This window comes from Haemaphysalis longicornis, unplaced genomic scaffold (genome assembly GCF_048455015.1).
Source record: "Haemaphysalis longicornis isolate Haplotype H1 unplaced genomic scaffold, Haemaphysalis longicornis Haplotype H1 scaffold_7, whole genome shotgun sequence".
In the NCBI taxonomy this organism is placed as follows: Eukaryota; Metazoa; Arthropoda; class Arachnida; order Ixodida; family Ixodidae; genus Haemaphysalis; species Haemaphysalis longicornis.
The window spans coordinates 138,697,968-138,719,491 of NW_027526422.1; the positions used below are offsets into that span (position 1 = coordinate 138,697,968).

At 45.8% G+C, this 21,524-nt stretch overlaps 1 protein-coding gene across 4 annotated transcripts in view; it reads left to right on the forward strand.

Annotated features, from left to right (window-relative positions):
* The window catches only part of LOC144147061 (uncharacterized), a 429,195-nt gene that overhangs the window by 37,944 nt on the left and 369,727 nt on the right, over positions 1-21,524 (forward strand). For all 4 annotated transcript variants that reach the window (XM_077679096.1, XM_077679095.1, XM_077679098.1 and 1 more), the window contains exons 2-3: positions 13,455-13,621; positions 15,815-15,934. In XM_077679096.1, the coding sequence (XP_077535222.1) occupies positions 13,466-13,621; positions 15,815-15,934 (276 nt within the window). In that variant the 5' untranslated portion in view covers positions 13,455-13,465. The remainder of the gene's footprint in view (positions 1-13,454; positions 13,622-15,814; positions 15,935-21,524) is intronic.

The window sequence follows — 21,524 nt, forward strand, 5'->3', positions numbered from 1 at the left end:
GAAAGAGGCGAACCTCTTTCGCGCCCCTGGGAAGGTGATGTTCTCAGTTACCTTCACATTAATGATCGCCTTCTCCTGCTTAAACTTCTCGCACGTTCGAGAGTAGGCGGCATGGGGTCCCCGGCAGTTGGCGCAGGTGAGGGTTGATGATGGACAATTATCAGATGGATGATCATGCTGAGCGCACTTTGCGCAGGTCAGACGACCACGGCAGGAGTTGGTTCCGTGCCCGAACCGCTCGCACTTAAAGCAGCGGCGCGGGTTTGGAATGTAAGGACGAATGGAGCATCGGATGAACCCTGCGTTGATATGGTCAGGAAGTGAGGAGCAGTTGAAGGTCAAGATGATATGTTTCGTGGGGATTACCTTATCATCTCTACGCATCGTGATGTGGCGCACGGCTGTGACACCCTGATCCTTTAGACCTTCAAGAATGGCGGCATCTGTCTCGTTAAGGAGATCTGCTTCAGAGATCACACCCTGCGAGCTATTCAGGCTGCGGTGGGGTGTGACCCTGATGTCTAGATCGACCATTTTCGTCTGACCAAGAAGTGTGGTTGCCTGCTGTTGGTTTTTTACTTCAACAAGGACTTCACCTGTGCGTTATTTTTTGGCCTTATAGGTTTTCCCAATGATTCCATCAAGGTATTTTGTAATCAAAAATACTGATTGTGAAGCAAGAGGGCGGGCTGTGTCAAGGGATTCGATAACAAGGAAACGAGAGTATTTGTCTGGCTTTGGGAAGCTCATGCTTGGAAGTGGAGGGAAACATACTTCGGTGCGGCCCCTTTTCAGGGACCGATCACGTTTGGGGAGGGGGGGGGGTTTGAATTTTACATACAGCATAGAAAAAAGCAGGGGACGGGGGTACTTTCTTCTCAAACCTTACCCTGATAGCCTGAGAGGTCCCGGAGCTCCCTGCCTGGTAAACAGACGGGGAGCCCATCCGCCGGAGCTTGACCTGGGCTCCGACGGCCACCGTTTGAGGCTTCTACCCTTCACCTTTAAACACATCACCACGGTAGGTTACAGTTTATGTTGGGGGCTCGGGGACCGCGGTGTCGCCAACACCGTCACCATGAATACTCAAGGTGCCCCGTGCGGGGTGACGAGACATCTGCTTCTGATTCTGGTTCAGACAATTTCGCTCCCAATGATGAAATTTACCGAACGAGCCATAAGAGTAACGACAGCGCAGTGGGGGCATCTGACCAGTCGTCTTGTTCGTGCAGTCCTCCCGAGGCGGGGAGATCAGCGCGCCAGGAACAACTTAGTGAAGGCCCACAAAAACCGAACGTTAAGAAAGGAGCACATCATAAATATCGACAACCTAAAGGAAACCCAGGCTCACCGATGGAGACAAATGATAGATGTTGTCATCACAGCAGCACAGCTTCCACGGGTATTGTGTTGGCCAAGGCACAACGTGCACATTTTAAGACCCCGTGTCAAGTGAATCAAGCTTGCGAGTCAAGCTTGGCCTACGAAAAGCAGGTACAAGTACCACAGAGACGGCTCCACGGAACTGCATGAAAAACTGCCGACTGATCGGGAAATCGAGGAAGAAAGGAAACGCCCCGTGTAAAAAGATCGCTGCCCGCATAACACGAGCCAACCGATACCAGATATCCTCCAAGCAAAGAAAAGCAATCCGACGCACATGTCACGAGACGCCTGCACGAGAATTGGCAAGTCATCCAGGACAGACAACGGTCGAGACAAGCCACTTGCCCTTGCCCGACTCCACAAAGTGAAGGTATCACCGACGCACCAAGCATCGGTGGAAGCAAAAGTAGGGGCTAGCAAGGGGCGGCTACAACAGGCAGGACATCGCTTGGTATCATGGACTGCTTAACGAACTTGAAATTCAGCTTTAACTTCAGCTTGTTGGGGGCGACAAAGGCAGTAACGCGGAAATTTAAGCATCTTTTTGTGCTAATCGCGCGAACGGGAGGATGTTGCAAATATTAGAGAAAAAAGAGGTGGCTATCGGCAGCTGCCCCGCAATATCACCGTCATTTTAATGGTCCATCCGCCATTAAAGATTCCCTCACGTCCCGCGGTCCTCGCCTCGGTTCTTCAACATATACATATCTGTGTTAACCATTGAATGCCACAAAGAGGCATGCCGAAAACAGAAAAGCATGCCGAAAACAGTACTAACAAATACTTCAAAGCGGACGAGTATAATTCATAGCTGTTAGCACTAGCCACTCGCTGCCAATCCGATTCTCACGGTGGCCGCAATTCCCATGGCGGCATGTGATTGCTGCGAGAGTTTTCTGTTTAGGTAATATTGAAAAATTCTATGGCTACAGCGGGTGATGCCTGGGTGCTTCGTTGCCTTTGTCCCTTTTTTGGAGTAGTGTAGTAGTTATCTTTATCTTGAGCAAGCCTAGTTTTGGCGTGTTCGTACTTTTCGCGCGTATCGGCGTGTATCGTCGTTTTTATAAATTTTATCATAGCAGCTATTAGAGCCATTGCAGCCGAAGATTACAGATGAAGATTACAAACTTCTTTAAAAATCAATGGAACATCATTGTGGGTATTCGACAATCGATATTGCGACAGTCCGATACATAGCAAATGTTTCGCGTTCCCACGAGTATCGAATAAACGAATTTCTACAGTGTAATTTTTGGTTCACGAAGTACTCTGTAAATTTAGTCAATTTGTGAAAATGCAAGAATTGTTATTACATACCACGGCAATAATCGCTGCTGTATGATGTTAATTTTAGCAGATTGCAGATACATTTTGGCGAGGTGCAGTTTTTTAATCTCATCGGCTGGATCAATGTTTTTTAAAGGAAGTGCACACATAAACGAATAAAATACTGTCGATAGGAAACTTTAAAGTAGCTACAATAGAGGTGGCGGCATCTGAAAGAACGAGCTTGGAAAACAATAACGATTGGTTGCCGAGGTCAATTTCTTCCTCACGGCAGAGTAGACGGCATCATGATGAATTTCATAGACGACTTCTGGGACAGCCTGCTTTATGGAGCCTGGGAGGTTTGTTGACGTTGAACAAGCGGAAATAAAGCCATGGCGATTGGGAATAAAAATGTGTTTAAGGGAGAAAGGCGAGACCTTACGTAGAGCTAACTAAAGTATTTGAGAGGCGGAACAAAGGAGATAGGCAGGCCCATAAATAACGACGCCAGTTCTTGCATCTTCCTTGTAAACTTCGAACACAACACAAGTTTTAACGAGCGACAGAAAGTTCCAGACCGGATAGATATACTAGGTACAAAATTTTACACTGACATCAATATAATTTCATGCGTAATTTATAATAGCAGCAGCAACTCTATCTCGCCCACGTGAAATTCCGGTATTTAGCCGATTGACGCTGTACAACACTATGGTCTCGCACAGTCTGCCACAAGGTGTGGTTTCCTGCTAGGCGATAACGGCCATAGCGGTCATCACTACCACCGGTAAGCTCATAAACAGAAGGAAGCTGACAAGCGAGGCAATCAGCTGCCACCACAACATGCTCAGGTCTAGTGTCTAGTAGACAAGTAGATTGTTGAGATGTACTAAAACTATATTGAACGTACTTTAAGAAGGTGCATGATTGGCGCGTGGTCTAAGCTTCAGGTGATGTCAGCTACGAAGCCTGATCGCACTTGTGTAATATTTTGCATAATGAACGTATGCGCCGGAATTTCTCAGCAAACTGCTTCACTCCAGAGTACTCAATGTGTATGGGTGCACAATTTTAAGGCTTCAGATTATCCGCGAAGTCTGAAGCAAATGATTCTGGGAATTTGAAGCCCTGGGAAAATATTTTTCGGTGTATTTCTTGGTGCCGGAAAAAACAATATAAGTTAATCTGTCGACTTCGTAATCAACATTACAGAGGCCGGTCACTGATGACCCTGGAGCAGCAGAACGGTAGCCTTGCTGCCCCACTAGTCTCCGCGGGCTGAAGCGGAATTATTTTTATGAGAATTTACAAGAATCTTTATCTTGACGTTACCTATATAGCTACGTTTCTAGGCCGGACGGAGGCAACTGCTGGCTGTGAGGTATTGCCTGTCAAATTAAGTTCAATATTGTGCAAGGAATATGTACAAAGGTATTTGCACCAAGTCTGTAAATATTCACATTTTTCTTAAATATTAGGAAAATTATCAATATTGTATTACCATATGAATTGGTTTAACAAATGGATCAGAAAGACCTGTCCTGCCTTTCTGATGGCACACGAAACAAAAACAAACAAAGAACGATGCGGAAACCTACAATGTGTAATTGTGGGGTAGCGTTGCTACAGGGAAGAAATTACCCACTGGCATACCCCTAATTATCCACACACACATGCACAATTGCAACGCCTAGTAGTAAGGCATGCGACCACACACCAGTGTTCGCGGAACACAGATACTGTTACAAAAATCTACATGAACTTTTGGGAGCACCCGGCGATAGCCGGGTGGACCACTATACTAGTGACACTAATGGCAATTCCACTCGTTCAATTTTTTCTTGTCATAATCAGGTAGTTCATCGTGAAGTTGTATACAATTAGGAAGTTGCGCTGCAGTCAATACATGGCCTCCTACCGCAGACATGTGTTAATGGTAAAGGGTTGGAGCTCGTGTTTTATTAGAGCTCACCCAAAACAAATTGTAGCAAGATTGTTTGCTTAAATGACTACTTATTCCTGGGAAGTGTTATCTGAATAAGTCTGAACGATACTCTTTAGTGACAGCATTATGACACATAACATGCGCTCCTACATATGACCCCTTTTTGAAGAAAGTCTAAACAGATGGCAAGCGCTATGCGAACGCGGAAAAATTTAGGTAAATTCCACATTCAGAGGGGTAATAGTTCAACATTTGGCTGGCTTCTTTATACCCGTGTTAGGGCAAACCTCTGAAATGGTGTTTGTACAACTGTATGGGCAGCATTTGCAAGCAACAAAAACAAAGTGTATATATCAACATGCTGCATAGTTACGTATTAACCTGTAAAAACACACGGTTTTTCCAAAACTCCGATGGTTCCGGTTGGTTGGGTATTATGAAAAAATCTATTCATTTGTTTATTGTTTTGTTATTTATTTATTTACATACTTTCGATGCATGAAGGCATTACAGAAAGTAGTGGGTGAACAAACACTCAAAACTCTAGAACAATATTTAGATACCTGCACAAACTACCTATAAAATAAGAGAAGTTCAATATCTGAACTGGCGTGCGATAGCAATATCAGCATCTGAAAAATTGTTGTAGCACTTTTGACGCTTCCACACCATAATCACAACGCGCTCAGAAAGTCTGTAGCCGTTTGAACCCGCAGTTTTGCTAGGCCTGTACATCAATAGTTGGGCATTTTTCTTTGAAAAGACGTGTCATTAAAAAATTTTTACGCCCTTCTACCGCCATGGTAGGGCGAACTTAGTCTGGTGTATTTGTATGAGCAACATTTATTAGAAAATATTGTTTGGATAAATCAACCAGTGAAGCTTTTATTAGAGAACTTCAGAAACACCCATTTTGCTCCTAAATGCAGTATCGCCACAGTAGTGTTGGTTAGGGCGAAACCGCGAAAGCACTGTTATGTAATGATTACGGGTGAACATATCCGCAAAAAGAACTTCTTTGAGAGAACGGCTGAGCGAGATAATCAATTATGCACGAAAACATATTTTCCCTTTTTCCTTTCTTAGGCCCAACATTTCGAAAAATCCCGCCTTGCTGAGCCCTCAGGTCATGATACGAATGCACACCCAAAAGTTTGTCTCTACGTGTAGCAGTGTCGGCTAGGCCTTAATGAACCAGTCAGTCAGTCAGTCAGTCAGTCAGTCAGTCAGTCAGTCAGTCAGTCAGTCAGTCAGTCAGTCAGTCAGTCAGTCAGTCAGCCAGTCAGTCAGTCAGTCAGTCAGTCAGTCAGTCAGTCAGTCGGTCAGTCGGTCAGTTGTTCAGACAGTCAGTCGGTCAGTCAGTCGGGCGCTTCTCTTTATATGTATTGATTAAAGCAACGTATATTCGTGCGAAACTGGAGCGGTCCAAGGTTGCTGATATGTGATAAACAAAATACGTAATGAATATACATTTAGAGAAACCAGACGTTGAATAAAGTGCACTGAAAAAAGGTAGGATTGTTTTGTTAAAATTTTATACTCAAGTAAATGCGGAATGAACATAAATATACAAAATAGGTCACACACATGGCAAGCTAATAGATTTGCTTACAAAACAAAGTCGGGAAAACAATAAATATATCTTAATACCATAGTACTGATAGACTGTACTATATAGTCAAAACGTGAAGCGCAACTCCTACACACATTCGTAAACTAAAAAAACATCGTTTCTTGTGGTGCACTTTCGCGCATCTGTAGAGGAACATGTTGCCACACCTCACTACAAGACACGGCCACGCGAACAATTCTGAACAGAAAAACAACACCCATTTTCTTTTGCCTGGAGGCCATGCAAGTTATCATAAGCACAAAAAATTCCCCGCATTTCCCCGAGGGGAAGAATGTGAAAGTGCGAATGCACGAGTTGAATTTGCGCGGTTCGGTAATGTTCGCGAAAGAGAGATCACACACACACACACAACTACAAAGAAAGAAAGATGCATTTATTCACAGACACTTATTTGTGTTGTCGTTGTACTTGATTGCTAGAGCTAATCTCAGCTTTGAAATTTCGTGTCAGTACTCCTTTAAGCGGGTGCATTAGCCCTTCTCACGCCCGACTCCTGGCCAATCCCCACGTGGGTATGTGCCATGTCAGCGGCCAGGCAGCGCGCTTCCATCTCCCCCCGTTCCCAAGGAAGAAAAGGAGATTCCTGGCCAATCCCCCACGTGGGTATGCTATGCGGACATCACCGGTGCACGCCGGTTCAGGGTCGCTTAAGAAGTGCATTCGCACTTAAAATATAATCCTAGGTTACACGTATTATGAGTACCAAAGCAATTTTAAATATAGACATTAACCTTTCGTACACCTCCAGTTACAATACACTTTTTTTTGCGTGTTCTATTCAGTATTGCACAGGCATACTCGAGTTGCGGACAAGAAATAGTTTTGTTCAGCTTGAGAAGACAGGTCGTGTCCTTGACCTTTTTCGAGAGGTGGCATACAACACCCAGAAATCGAATGGCTCTGCGAGTAATCGTCGTGGTATGTGGTGAGAAGCTGAACTTACTAGCCAAATTACCACAAAGATCCTAAACCCCCACTACTTTGATTGATTGTGATTTTTTTATTTGATTTTTCATTTTGGTTTGATTTGGAAGTTTGATTTTATTCATTTTGATTCGTAAGAAGAATGACAAAAACTAGCGCGGACAGACCGCACGAAGTAACACCCCACTCTCTCATATTGATGCTTGAGCCGCAGAACGAGAATTAACGCAGTCGCAGACGCCCGCACCCAGGTGTTGTCGCAGGCGTCTCTTAGAAATTAGGAAGCATTGAAAATATCTCAGCAGAGTCCATGCGCGTTGCAAGGAGGAAGACGAAGCAAGGAGGAACCACACCATGGGCGAAAATGCCGTATTTTTATTGGCAATGGGAGGAGCTCGAGGTGGATCATAGCCGGGCTATCCACGTTTGCCTGGGCCTTCCGAGCTCGTCTCCGGTGACGGCGACATACATGGAGGCAGGCTCATGGCCTACCCAGATTCGGGGCCAGCCGTTGGGGCCCCACCACATCCACCGCTTTGAGGGCACACCTGACGGCTCGGCACTCCTCGAGCGCTACCGCATTTGGCCAAACTCTCAGATGGGCATGTTGCTCAGTACCTACGAGAGCCATAACGCGTTGCCGCAGCGGCCCCGCCTGGAGCCACCACCCTCAGGAACGGGGCAGGTTCTACGCATCGCCACTACATTGCCGGTGGTCTGTAGCAAAAGGTCCACTCCGCCCCGTGCCATCTACCAAGAAGTGGCCGCCCTTCTACAGGACGATGCTGCCGGACTTCTGCAGGTGTACACGGATGGCTCCGTGCAAGAGTTTATGGGCAGAGCCAGGGCCGCATGCACAGCCCTAAAACGTGGCACCAGCCAGTTGTGCAGCCTGCCCTTCCCTGCCTTATCCACGTGCACAGAGCTGGCTGGACTCCACTCGGCCGCGGATCTTCTACAGCAGCCGACCAGGTCCGGGGGGCCATCATCCTGACTGATTCCTGGCCTGCCCTCCTCCGTTTTCGAGCTGCCGACCAGCCAGGCAGATTCAGCTGCAATATAAATGGGTCGCTGGTGGCCAAGCTTGATGCGATGGAGCCCCATGGGTGTCCATGACTTCACTGGCTGCCATCGCACGTTGACATCATGAACAACGAGGTAGCACATGCCCGGGTCGAGGGTGCAGCTGGCGAGGCAGGGCACCAGCTTCCGGGATGTGGTGTTATTCGGCACTGCAAGGACTATCCTTGCCCGGGTGGTGGAGGCCCTGCATCCAGATCTCAAGGGGTCAGTGATCGGGTCCTACCGGGGTGCATCAGTAAGCATGCCCGGTCGCTCCTGCTTCGACTTCGGCTTAATTGCTGCAACGGGGGGGCCCGCCTGCATCACCAGGACTGCCGGTCGTCGCCCACCTGCGTCGATTGCCCAGAACCCTAGACGCTGGAGCACTTACTCTATGTACTCTTACCGCCAGCATGACACCGCGAGGGAGGAACTCCGGGCAGCCCTACACCGATTTGGTGCACCAAGCCACGAGCCTGAAGACTTCCTGTTCCCAATGGGTCCGGACGCTATCCGACGCGAGGTGTTTCACCACCTCCTCAACCTTCTCACTGGGACAGGACTAGTGAATCGTTTGTAGCCGCCGAGCCTTCGACGAGACGAGTGCGACATACACCGTCCCCCACTATCCTCCTTCTTCCCTCTCTTTCTCTCTTCATATCTTTTGAAGTCTCCCTTCTCTATGTTGAACTGGATTGTATGAGGGTGAACTCCGCGTTGAGTTCAATAATATCCACTGTTCTTTTCTCTTCCTTGCTTTCTTAATAAATCACAACCACCCAATAATTTCACTAATACTTAAGGCTTTAAAAATTCATAAAAGATGTGATTTATGAAACTTTGATTTATCAGAAAATATTGAAATCCAGGTATTGGCAAAACCTCTTTCAGAATAGCTTTATATTGTCACTGTTTTATCATAGTTATTTTCGTAGTGCTAGAGTCATTCGATAGGGGCGGCTGCTTTCATGTCTCCGCTTAAATTAAGTAATTCAAGTTTTTTCCGTCCCCCATGTTTCGCTATAGGTGTACATCCGACTTTGTTTTGCTGCCAAAACCCTTTCCACTAATTGAACTTCTGTGAAACTTCATTAGGTAGACCTACGGAAACTTGATAATCACTGCCGCGTCTCCCGGGGGAGTCTGCTCTGCGGTATTTGCAGGTATTGTCATGGTTGACTCGCTAGCTTGGGCTGGCTCGGCTATGCTGTTCTCCAGTTGCGACAGTACAGCGAATATCTTGATATCGTAATGTATATTTTCTTCAAACTCACTATTTGCGTAGGCATTGGTGAGAAATTACTACAGTAGTTCGCTAATTGCCTTCAGATTAGCGGATATTTTTTAGATGAGTTTCAAGTACGGTCTGAGTTTCTCATAATACCTACTGAAACAGACTACTCCAAATGTGTCAGACTAAGGGACTACAGCACAGCTGGCGCACAGACAGAAGTGTGGAGAACAAGACACACACCATCGCTGGCCCCTTTAACCTGACCTAATCGCCACTTTAGCGTAATCAGATTCAACCACCAAGCTCAAATAGCCACTTGAGTGTCAGACTCCCCAGACTTATTGAAGGAAATTAACAAAACATGTAGAAAAATGCCATCAGAATTTGCGACGACCAGAAATGCGGCAGCACTTCAATTTATTACAAGGCTGATAGAATTGAATTGTTACTGGCACTTTTCTAACGGGGACGTCAAAACGTGCCGGTGACAAGCTTATGGCGTCGATATAATGCTTGCCGGGATTGTACAACGACGAGTAAAACAGAGCTGATAAGGTGGTCACAAAAGGAGCGGGTGATTTTACTTTGAGGGGAAACCACCGCTAATGAACGTCATGAAGGAATACAATATTTTAAAGCGTCGAATTCATTACACTAAAAGCAAGACGACTACAAGATATAACGAGCACTGGGCAATTGAACGTTTCGATAACATAATAGTAAAGCTTGGAAACCGACAGACAGTAAGTTCGCAGTGAAAATGACTCGACCGTGTAAGAGCAAATAAAAAACTTGCGGTGAAGAGCCTGATGCAGCAAACTGTCAGAATAAGCGAAAATGTTGATACGTAAATACGTACGATAATGCAATAACGCAATATTTTTATTCAATGTTGCAGAAAGGGTACAAGGCAAAAGAAAAAAAAGACGACAACACTTTGGTACTAAATGCCACATCAAGCTGTCGTTCAAACAGACCGAAAAACAACCAAAGTCAGAGTAGCTTTCGAGGCGTCATCGAGTGAAATAAAGCAAGGCTGTCGAATTAAAATAAACGGGCATAATTTCCACGAGGACGTACTGCCATTGCTAATAAACTTCAGGAGCGACTAAATGACGGCAATCGCGGATGCCGATAAGGCTCCCTTGCCAATTGTAATCCTTGAGGCATATTGGGATGCCATTAGGGTTTTGAAGTGAAAGCAAGACGTTTAAACCGAAACAGCTCAGGCAACTGACACGTAAAGAACGACAAGGGTGACTTTCAAAATAACACTGAATAATTTCTTACAAGCTGCCACAATCAAAAGCCTCCTCAAGGGAAGAGAGAGCGAATTTCCTCACATGGTAAACAAGCTGCAGAGGACCGTTTATGTGGATGACGGGCTGCTGGGCCCATCAAACCACATATTCAACAAGCACGAAACTGAATGAATGCACAAGAATGCCCAATAAAAGGAAAGAAGTTCTATGCTCTCGATGTTATGGAAACACTCAGAATACATGGTATTTTTCTCACCCAAAAAGAGCCAGCAGTGTACAAAAACAATTTGTACAACAGGAACGTATATCGGGAATCGGGTGTCAGGAATGCGAAAAAGGAAAACCCCAACTGCTGGTTGTTTCACAAAAAAAGAATAACTAGGCAGACCTTTTGGTGCAAATGCTGAGCACTTTGCTTTATCACATGAGAGATGGAGTAAATATGTAAAGACCAGGTAAATGAACATCACACAAACCAAGAAATTGTCAAACTTAACTCTGCTTCACAAAGGGAAGAAAGGCCCAATGCAATGAATGCGACGCACGCATTCAGTGCATACATGCAATCGGTGCGTCATCCAGCTTGAACGGTACCGTTGTTATGACCGGCTACTATGCGTCACTGTTTGTGTTTTTCAATTAATAAGTAATCTCAGAAGAAACCACGAACGCGGCCCTCTAAATATAACCGAGATAAGCCATGCGGGAACATGGCAGGTTAACAAGTAACGGGCCTCACCGCAAGCACTATCACCTCTACATTTAGGTCAATCCCGAGATAATCGGTTTCGCGGTAGATGCATACCCTACTACTCTTTTGCACGCAATGTTTTAGGCGAAAGCACCAGTATCATGAAGATTTAATGTCTGGCATCACGTCGCAAGTGAACTTCACCCGTCTTCACGCAAGCGGCGCCTTTCTTGTAGCTTTGCTCTCTCGTAGATTTTTTTATGCCATACAATGTGACTTGGGGAGGGTAAAGCACCTGCGTTGCCTGCGGTTGATTTCTCAAAGTTACAATCTATTAATCCGGCAGCTGAACTTTCTGCGCTTCTCCGCAGTACCAGAAAAGGTAAACATTTATACCCCCAGTAATTATAGCTATACAGCAGGCATGGAACTCGGTAGCAAATGCAAAGATTCACGGAAAACCGTATGCATAGTCGTCAGTTTTACTCGGTATAACTAGGTTTAGAAGTATCAGACCCATGACATATTGTTGCTTTAAAGTTCCGTCTTTATTTTGAGTCTGTGTAGTGCCAGTTTGTTCTGCCCAACGCAAACCTAGATGCGATATGTACCAAGTTATTGTTTGATTGGTATCGTTAGTTGAATCTTGTACAAGACAAGAGGCACTTGGCTTTCCTTTTCTTGTGTTTCGCAGCATCAATCCTGCAATCCTTTAGTAGATACAGCTGTGCTGCAAGGTACGAAATTGGGCCACTGCAAGAATAGGCAAATTCGCTGACGGAACCAAAGGGTCCCTCTCATTTTTATCTTACCAAAAAAGTGTTTAATGATAAAGGTGTCGCTACCCTAATCTTGGAATTTTGCAGGTGCAGAGTAGCCTGTGCTGTTACTGGCATTCACATAACAGACATCTGAAAGGTCTGATAGGTAGTCAATACGCCATCATCGGCGTCAGCACGTGAGTTTTAGCGTCGTCACGTGAGTTTTGGGACTCGCATGAAATAGAAAATCGTGGCGAAAGCGGTGTACTATGAATCTTTGCGATCACGTATTTGCTGTATTTCAAGTATTCTTGTCTCTTTAAATATTGATACAGGGTGGCAAAATATAGGTAGAGGTGTTGCTCAATACGTTGTTAGGGGCGAAGCTCCTAAAGCCATGGGTCTGACCATCCCTTGTGTCTCGTGGTACGTGACCGCCGCATGCTTTCGGAGATGTCGCAAAGTGGGCCGCGTTGCACGCGCAAGAACCGGCTGCAAACGGCAGCGCAAACTCGGCACCGGGAGCGCGAGCTTGTCTGTGTTCACCAACGGAGGCGCGAGCGCACGTGCACTGCGAGGGGGAGATCACGCTAGAGATCACGCCACGAACGCAGGCAGTCGTTCTCGGAGATCGAACGAGGCGCAAGAAATTTTGCTCGTTTCCTCTCGTCTTGTTCGGCACAAGTTCGCCCTAAATAAAAGTTCTTTCTTTACCGTTGTGTCCCATCCTACGTGACAAATTGTGGTGGAGGTGCGGGGTAGTCGTCGATGGCGCGGGGTCTTTCACCAGGTCTGGGCCTGGGAGCATTGACTCCAAAAATAAAAGTTGATTTGTACAATGTACGCACACAGTCTTACGTCTTTCTTAATGATGTAATGGGCGAACTTTCACGGGAGAGTTATGGTTACCGATGATTTCCCCATCTCGAGCTTCGCCCCACTTATCATAATTGATTCCGTGGATATGGCGTGATTTTTTTTTAATTTTTCGCAGTGTGTTTCGTAGGTTCAACGTACTACAGCCATCCCGTTTAGCCTGATGATGCACCTACCAACGTTAATTTCACTAAACGCCTAATCCAGCCACTTGTACAGTTCGTTAAAGGTCAGAGCCTGACATTTTTACCCAAGAGCATACATTTTGGAAGAACGCGATGCAAAAATACCTCAACGAGACTGTGTTAGCTTGTAAAAAATCTTTTCAATATTAACACACAAAACTCTGTCTGAAGAAACCGTTCTTTCTTCCCTAACAAAGTATAAAAGATAGCGTTCTTTTACCATTAGGTACTGCTACTATGGATGAAGAAAGTACTGCTACCATGGATGAAGAATGTATCGTGAGGGGCATCTACACATTTCAAGAGGGTGACGATGTGGTCATCGCATCAAGAGAAGCCTACTACAAGATTTTTCAGACGAGCTCCTGTGGCACTGACTCTCAATCAGCAAACGTAAGCGAAATTGTATGTTTTTGCGTGCAGTATGCATTATGTGGGATGAGCACAACTTTTTTAGTCTGGTTGTTTTTGAAATGTAGTGCCCGCAGAGCTTTGTCAAGTGTTACATAAGTGTGCTTTTTAGTGAGTGTTCACATGAAAAATTGGCTCCTTTCCATGTTGGGAAGGTGGCTGGAAGGCCAAGCAGTGAACGACCTCCACAACAACGTTCCCCATGAGACATCATTTAAATACAAACGTGGCTCTAGAAAAAGCGAAACAAAAGGTTCTTCCAGCCATTACCTGGGATTCGCTGGGGCGTCGCCCCAAACGCAGCAGCGTCGGCGAAGGGCGCGCATCGAGCGGCGGAAGCCACCTTTGTAGCTCGGCTGTGCGCCGGAAGAAAGAAACCGGAGAGGAGTGTGTTTGGAAGGGCGAGACAGAGGAACCTAGCCATCCTGATGTCCTAGGTCGGGGCTACACCACCTGCGCCGCAGTCGCAGACACCGACACAATCCGGCATGTAAGCTTAGTGATTCCCATTTATACAGCTTTAAACTAAATAGTTGCGTTAGTTTGAGAATTGCGAGAAAGCTCACCAAACTTTTAAAATTGCTATTTATGAGCACCACTTGCTCTATTAATCTTTTTCGTTAGATTTTAAGCACAACCGAATCGGTATTCACCAATTTAGAAAGCCTACGCCCATTCGTGACAAGCAGTTGGCAAAAGCTGGCGTTTCTCTAGCAGCCGGATGTCTGTAAGTAGCCTCTACATTTTGTTTCCCCGCCATGCAAACCAATTCTTAACGTATCTTTGCTTACGACTACTTAATTTCGTCGGGTCCGGGTTACCCACGAGGTGATGTCGAGCAAGTTAGACAAGCCATGCGAAGTGAGTGCACCATGGACGCGAAGCTGCGCGAAAACAGGCCCAACACCGTAGTTAAAGCAGACGACAAAGCCTACGGAGGGGTCCCGCCGACGAGCCTGTACGGGTGAGAATGAGGAACGCTGGCTAATAGCGCCGTATCACCACTACATCTACATTGTGATCCGTGAGAGAAAAGCGCCCTCCTCCTTCCCAGTGGCGTTTGGAGTTTCCTGTCTCGCACGCCACGAAAGAACCATTGGCTGGTAGAGGTAGAAAGCTTCACTTTAAAAAAACTAAATATTTATACCAGTTGACAAGGTAAAGCAAAGCTATCGGTAATCTTATTTGGTTTTTATGACCAATATTTTTACAGTAGTTTGTTTTTAGGAGCTCAACCGTGAGGTGGTTGTAGAGTGCTGGCACTGCACCCCACGAGATATTTTTGACAACCTTATATGCCCCAAAAGGCAGAGCGGAGCTGCGCGTAGGACAGAGAGCTGCGTACAGAGGTGCACATAGGAAATAACTTCAAGCACCTTCAGAAAAAGAGCTACATTTGGTATACTAATCCAACGCATGCGCATCCGGTGAAACACAAATCTCGAGACCACTAGTACACGCTTAGCCACACCAGACACACCTCGGATGTGCACCTGCTCCCAAGTCAGGTTCAAGTGGCGATACTTTACTGCTAGGGCGCGTGTACCACGCTTTAACTACAAAAATAGCACAATAAAAATCTTGTTTTTCAGTAAGCAGTCGCGACTAATTTTTTTACTGGTCCCGTGTGCATTCAAGAAGGTTGCCGAGCGACGATGACAGCTGACAGGATAGCGGCGAAATTCGGAATCAAGGCACTGGCGTGAGGGCAGACATGTGGCTTAAATGTTACAGGTAGAAATTTTACATTTGTTTTATCAAGACGACACATTTGTCCTGATAAAAACTTCACCAATTGCATTCCAAAGTTCAAGCGAATAATTGAGAAAATAACGACAATGGGTGAAATAGTCGGAACTCTTCAGTCGCTTCCATGCAACTTCTCAATGACGTCACAAAAGCTTGTTTTTGCGGTTCGCGGCCGCCACCTACGGCACCACTAAAAAAATGGCTGGGCGAATGATATTGGGCCTCTAGTTTCGTCTGATTGTATTACTTGAAATCGAGTGTTCAGCTTAACAGTTACAAAATGTTTTTATTTCTGACCAATGTGACGTCACGCGTTCCCATGATAGGTCACTCGTTGTTCTATACTGAGTTATTTGAATATTGTTACGTGGGGGCAGAACACATGAGGCCAGTCATGATTATGAATTATGAACGATTTATTTACAGAATGTACAAGGAGGCCAAGGGTCTAACATGGCCACACAACGTGCCCCACCCAGACCACTGGACGCCGCAAGTTCTGGTGTGCCAGACGCCCAGCCAACGCCGGCTTGGCCTACTGATCCCGTAACAATATTTATTCCCTTTATTTTCTTCTAAAAACGCCTTTGGATGCTAGAAATAAGCTAAATGAATTACTGAAGGCTAAGTTTTTCAACCTTTTCGAACTTGCATTTCGCCTTCTTGGGCCCTTTAAGCAGTTCGAAAGTAAATAGGAATCAGAATCGAACCATGAAAACGCGGTCGAAGGGAGTTCTCTTAACTGTATGCCTCTGTTACACAAAACATGAATTTACAGGTGTACTTGAGTCTGCTAAGCGCTCTGATGGGGACAGCTGGCTTCCTCTGGTTATAGTTAATAGCGATATTGCGGCTGCCTCATGGTCGCTCAATGGAGCTACCATAATATCGATTCCTAGCTCCTCAGTACTTCTTCTCTGGAATTGCCCACTAAAAGACTAGACCGTTTCGTACCCATGAAAGTGATGACTGCCGGTTGATCCTCAAATCATATTTCCCAATTTTTATTGCAGCAGTGCTTATGCATTCAAATCAAGACAGGGGGCCTCACTGCCGCCATATATTTTTCAACCGCCTTATAGAACGGCGTTAGAACCATTGAGGATGATTTCCACAAATATCGCAGAGGTTACGTGCTGGGGTTTGCTTAGATGGCCATTGCAATTTGCATGCATAGGGGTGCTTCTAAAGAAACCTAAAATGTGCTCCTGGCAAAATTACATGGTCTGGAATAGGAGTGGGTGATTTGTAGTTTTTCACACCAAGTGGAATCCCAGAGGTCTGCGAGACAGCAATTGTTCAATCCAACAGGTGCAGGTCATGGGAAATTAATTCTATACAAAAAGTGCGTTGGGGCTGCCACTTGCGATAAAATGTTCCGGGAGCTATAGTAGTTATGGGAAAAGGTTAGTTTTAATTTTTTCGAATAAGGAATCCCTTTAGTGCTGAAAGTGGTTCACGCAGAGCAGGAAACACTACGCGCAGTCGCAGTGGAAAGGTGGATCTTCTGAATGGAAGGGTTACTGGTAAAGAGTATGTGTTCACTGAACAAGTTTGGTTCAATGAAATCTTCTTGACTTGAATCCCTAAACTAGCTAATCTGTGATAGGGCTTCCTGGCGCTCAAGAAGGTGCATGCTACCGTCAATGGCTACAAGGTCAATATATATTGCTGATTTTTTTTACACGGGTCCGCTGGACGCAATCAAGAAGCTCCTACAGGACGAAGTGGAAGTAGCGAATCCCAAACTCACACGGACTAAGCTGTGCTCCTCAAAAATATGAATTACTACTCGTGTCTCCAACCAAAAAGCAACCTTCAGGGACACCAACCATCAGCATACACATAGATGGTCACACTGTCACCCCGTCTCAAAGAGTAAAAATACTGAGCGTCAACTTCCAGGCTGACAAAACTTCTGCCGCAATAATAAACAAGACCAATACCATAAAAGACTACGTCCCACACATGCTGAAGCGCATAACAACTAATACGATTGACATGGGTGAATCCGTTACAATTCGACTTGTACAGGTCTTCGTCCTCTCGCACATCACTTGCGCCATAGTTTATGTTCTTCTCTCCACAACAGAACTGAAAAGACTGGACACCATCATACAAAAATTGTACAAGCAGGCTGTAAGCCTACGAGTCAGCACTTAGACAGACAAATTGCTTCGTCTCGGAGCCAACAACACAGCTGATAAACTCATTGAGGCAGATATATCCCACCAGAGGGACCAACGGGGCACTGCAGAAAGAGACTGACCCATTATTTAGAGGCTAGGACTATCTATTCTGCTTCAAAACGCAATACCCCAAGTCGCAGCCACCCCACAGGATATTGCGTGCCCCATTATAATTCTTGTTCTGCGAAACATGCACCGAGTGCATCACGCCGACACGAGAAAGGCAAGAGGCATGCTATCTTAGAGCCGTATGGCAGCCATCCTGCCCTGGTATAAACTGACGGGCCGTTTATTCCGCACGGCTGGCCTAAGTAGCAAAGGTTATCATAAGTCAAGAGCACCGCACCAGCGTATCACAGGGCCGATCCAATCTTCCAGTTGCCTAGGAAGCGGCGGTAGCCTTGGCGATTACCCAAACTCAAGTTGAAACCGTAATTACTGCCTCTCAACAGGCTTCTCGCAACTTGTCTTGCAGCCGTATGCACAAGACTACACTTAAAATACTGCAACAGGAGCCACTTGCGAGAACCGTCAAGATAAGCTGGCCGCCAGCACAGACTGGAGTCTATGGGAACGACATTGCACATCTCACAGCTCGAGTGTCGACCGGCCGAGCACCCGACGACAAAGATGTGGGACCGCTTCCTCTAGTCTCGAATCAAGAAAGTAGAAGCTCACTGTTGGCTGCAGAGACAAACGTACTCCCCACCGCACAAACAACTACCCAAGGGTAACAAGAAAATACTTCGCCCCCTGCAAACCAACACTTACCCCCATCCGTGAAGACACCAATAAATAGTCCCTACCGTGTATTCCCGTTTGCGCCACATTTGTAGGGAATCCATGACGCTGTTTTAAATAGCCGGCGGCAGTCCACAAAGCCCGCTTGAACTTCCCGATCTCTTGAACAATAAGAGCGTTAGGAGAGCGCCTTGTTCAGCTCTTTTTAAATCCAGCGCAAGTTTGTGGAGAGGGCGGACGACGCGGCCCGTGCCAATGAACTACTGGAATGAGGACGCCACCCTAATGTCGTTAGCAGGAAACAATAATTGTGTTTATTCGCTCTGTGGATTGCGTGAATGTTTCGGGTTGTTTTGGCTACGTTTGTCGTTTGTGTGCACCCCAAGCAGTTACTGTTTCTGTAGCGGTATTTTCTGCTCTCGAAATTTTCAATCCTGGTTAAGGCTCTTTGCAGTTCAACTGCTGGCAGTAAAACGCTTTACACTCCATTTAAGGTGGAGTGGTTTTATGTCACGGGAACCAATTGTTTCAGCGGCTAGATTCGGCGCTACAGGCCAGTAGGGTGTGAAGGTGCAGAGAGTTGCTGATTTCCAGGTTCTCCCATAGCTCTGGATTGAGGTGGGTTGTAGGAGAGAAAGAATATTTGCCTATTCGCGTGCTATAGGAACCGGAGGAAGAATGCCAGAGTGGGATGAAAGGTCCCATTCAGCAGGAGGTTAAGAGGGGTTGCACATTAGAGCTTTGAGCTATTAGTTTAGGGTATGTTAAGTGAAACTGCTTCCCCTTTGGATAGCTCAGGGCGAGGCAAAGGAACGTTTGTAGTATAAGCTGTTAATTTCCGTGATTTGTTAGAAAGGGACAAAGGGAGTGGGACATCGGGTCTTGGCAGTAACCAGGAGGAACAGGGATCACGTTTGCTAATAAGGAAGCTGTCTGTAAATCGAGAGTTTGCAGCGGTAGATGTAGCACTTTTAAGAGCAGGTAAGATTAGGTGAGTATCGTCATAGTTGACAGGGACACTGTTTCATCTAAGAGGCCCCTGCTGGCCTCTCGAAGTTCTGCGATGGTGATCACGCTCTGTGGCACTTGTTTCCGTAGCAGATCATCTAGATGACTTCTTTATTGAGTCATAACTGATAAAGATGAATATTGAGAGAGCTGTGGCAACCTTGTATTGTCCATTTGGGTTGTTACAAGCGTCATTACAGGAGGCGTCTTTATGCTTCAAAAACGGGGAACTATGGTTGCTGCAGGCTTCAGAACGGCCAGAGTAAATTCCGGGGCGCGTGCTTCTTTAAAGGGGCAGTCACTATTACGACGCCTCTCTAGTATTCAATGTTGTTCTGAGAGGCTGAATACGGTTAAATAAGTTGTTGAGAGTTACGTCTAGGGCCAAGACTGGGGAAGTTTGGACAACGTGGAGAAGTTTTACTGCGTGACCTTAGAAACGAATGTGCTCAAGTGGTAAGTCAGCACGCCGCAAAGGAGCAACAGATACATTCGCTAAATAAGGGCCTTTTATTCCATTTTTCATTTGTATTTTTATCATGGTACAGTCGTTGTCAAAATAGTAACGGTCACGGCAACTGTCGCCATAGCAGCGGTGAGGTCAAAAAAGGCGCGGTAGATGGCTTTTTGCTGGTTCCGCCGTTAAAAAGAACGCGAGGAACTTCCGCTTTAACTTTGGTGGTGTGGGAACCACGCCATTCGCGCTGGCGGGCGGTTTCTCAGCGCTCGCACATAGCTTTGAAGGTAACCATTTTGGCGTCAAGGGTAATTTGCTACCGTGGTTTTTAATGCAATTCCGGTCGCTATCCAAGCCTTTCCCTTTGTCTCAGTTATGGCGAGAAGGCTGTTTCCAAAGCCTACAGTGTAAATTTTTTGAAAATTTTTATGCGAAAAAATTGACCTCCCCAATATACAATTTGAACTTTTTTTCTAGTTGCTATACATTCTAGACACGCAATGAAGCAAACAAATTAAGGTGGGTCGATGCTTGTTTGTTGATGGCCGGGTGTTATTATTAGCTAAGCTACTGGGCTGAAAAATTAGTCAGCCATGACTCAATTGCGTAGTTAAACTGCCTGGAGAAGGTGAGTGGGATGAATGCCGGGAAATGGAACCGCATGGTGGCAGCAAATATGAAAGCACCTTTACGCTTATATAACCTAACATTATCCATCTTTACCATAATCGTCATTAAAATTAGCTGAGCGGTTGGAGTTTTTGTCGTATGCCATTTTTGGCTGTTCACTACTGGAATATGCTCACTGCTATACTTAAGTCAATCAATAATTTTCAATATTGTTTGCAATGGCCGACTTTTCGAGGTGAGTGTGGCCATTTTAAGGGCAGTGCAAGCAACACATGGCAGTTCTGATTTCGGCCATTATTGGGATATAACAAACCATCGTGGTGCCATTGGCTTCCGGGTCTGTTTTACGGTTGAATACACCGCTTGGTATGCTAAAAAAGAGTTAAGTGTCGGATTATCCAAAAAAGTCTTTTTTACGGCAAAATTATAGCCCCCGTACTGCAGGGAGTAATTATTTAAAAAGTGCTTGTGATCCAATTGCATTAAGGCCGGACTGCAGTGGCATATCCATGCGTTACCACTGCACTACGTCCAGAAGATGGCAGCGGTAGAAAAAAAACTGTCCGTCACATAACCAACTGAGGGTTTTGCAAAAAAATAGTAAGCATTGAGGGCATATTAGGCAGAATAATAAAGCATGAAGTTTTATCAGGCTGTTTTAATATATTTTAAAATTTGTCCCGGATCAAGCCTCCCGTCGCAACGGCAGTTTCTTGGAATGCTCGTTCGATATTGTCAAAGGCATAAAAGGGTTCAACTGGTTTAGCTCGACCGCAACGCACATGAGATACAATGGGCGCGTGTTTGCCAAAACAACGGAAGCTGTAAACGACCGACGCAGCGGATCGGTTGCCAGCCATTGAAAATCGCGCGGCATACAAGCGTTTATTTTAAACTGGCAGTAGGTCTTGTATGTGTATGTTGTGAATTGCCACGACGTGTGCCAACCCCTTTATTAATCGCTCGCACAACGCACCATGAAGTCATGTAATGGAGGAAAGGTAGTACCGCTAGTAGAAAGAAGCTTGCATGGCCAAGTGAACTGAATAATAAATTGTGTTGTTAAGCGCGCCGAAGCAACGCCGGTGATGAAGCGCGCCGTAGTGGAGGG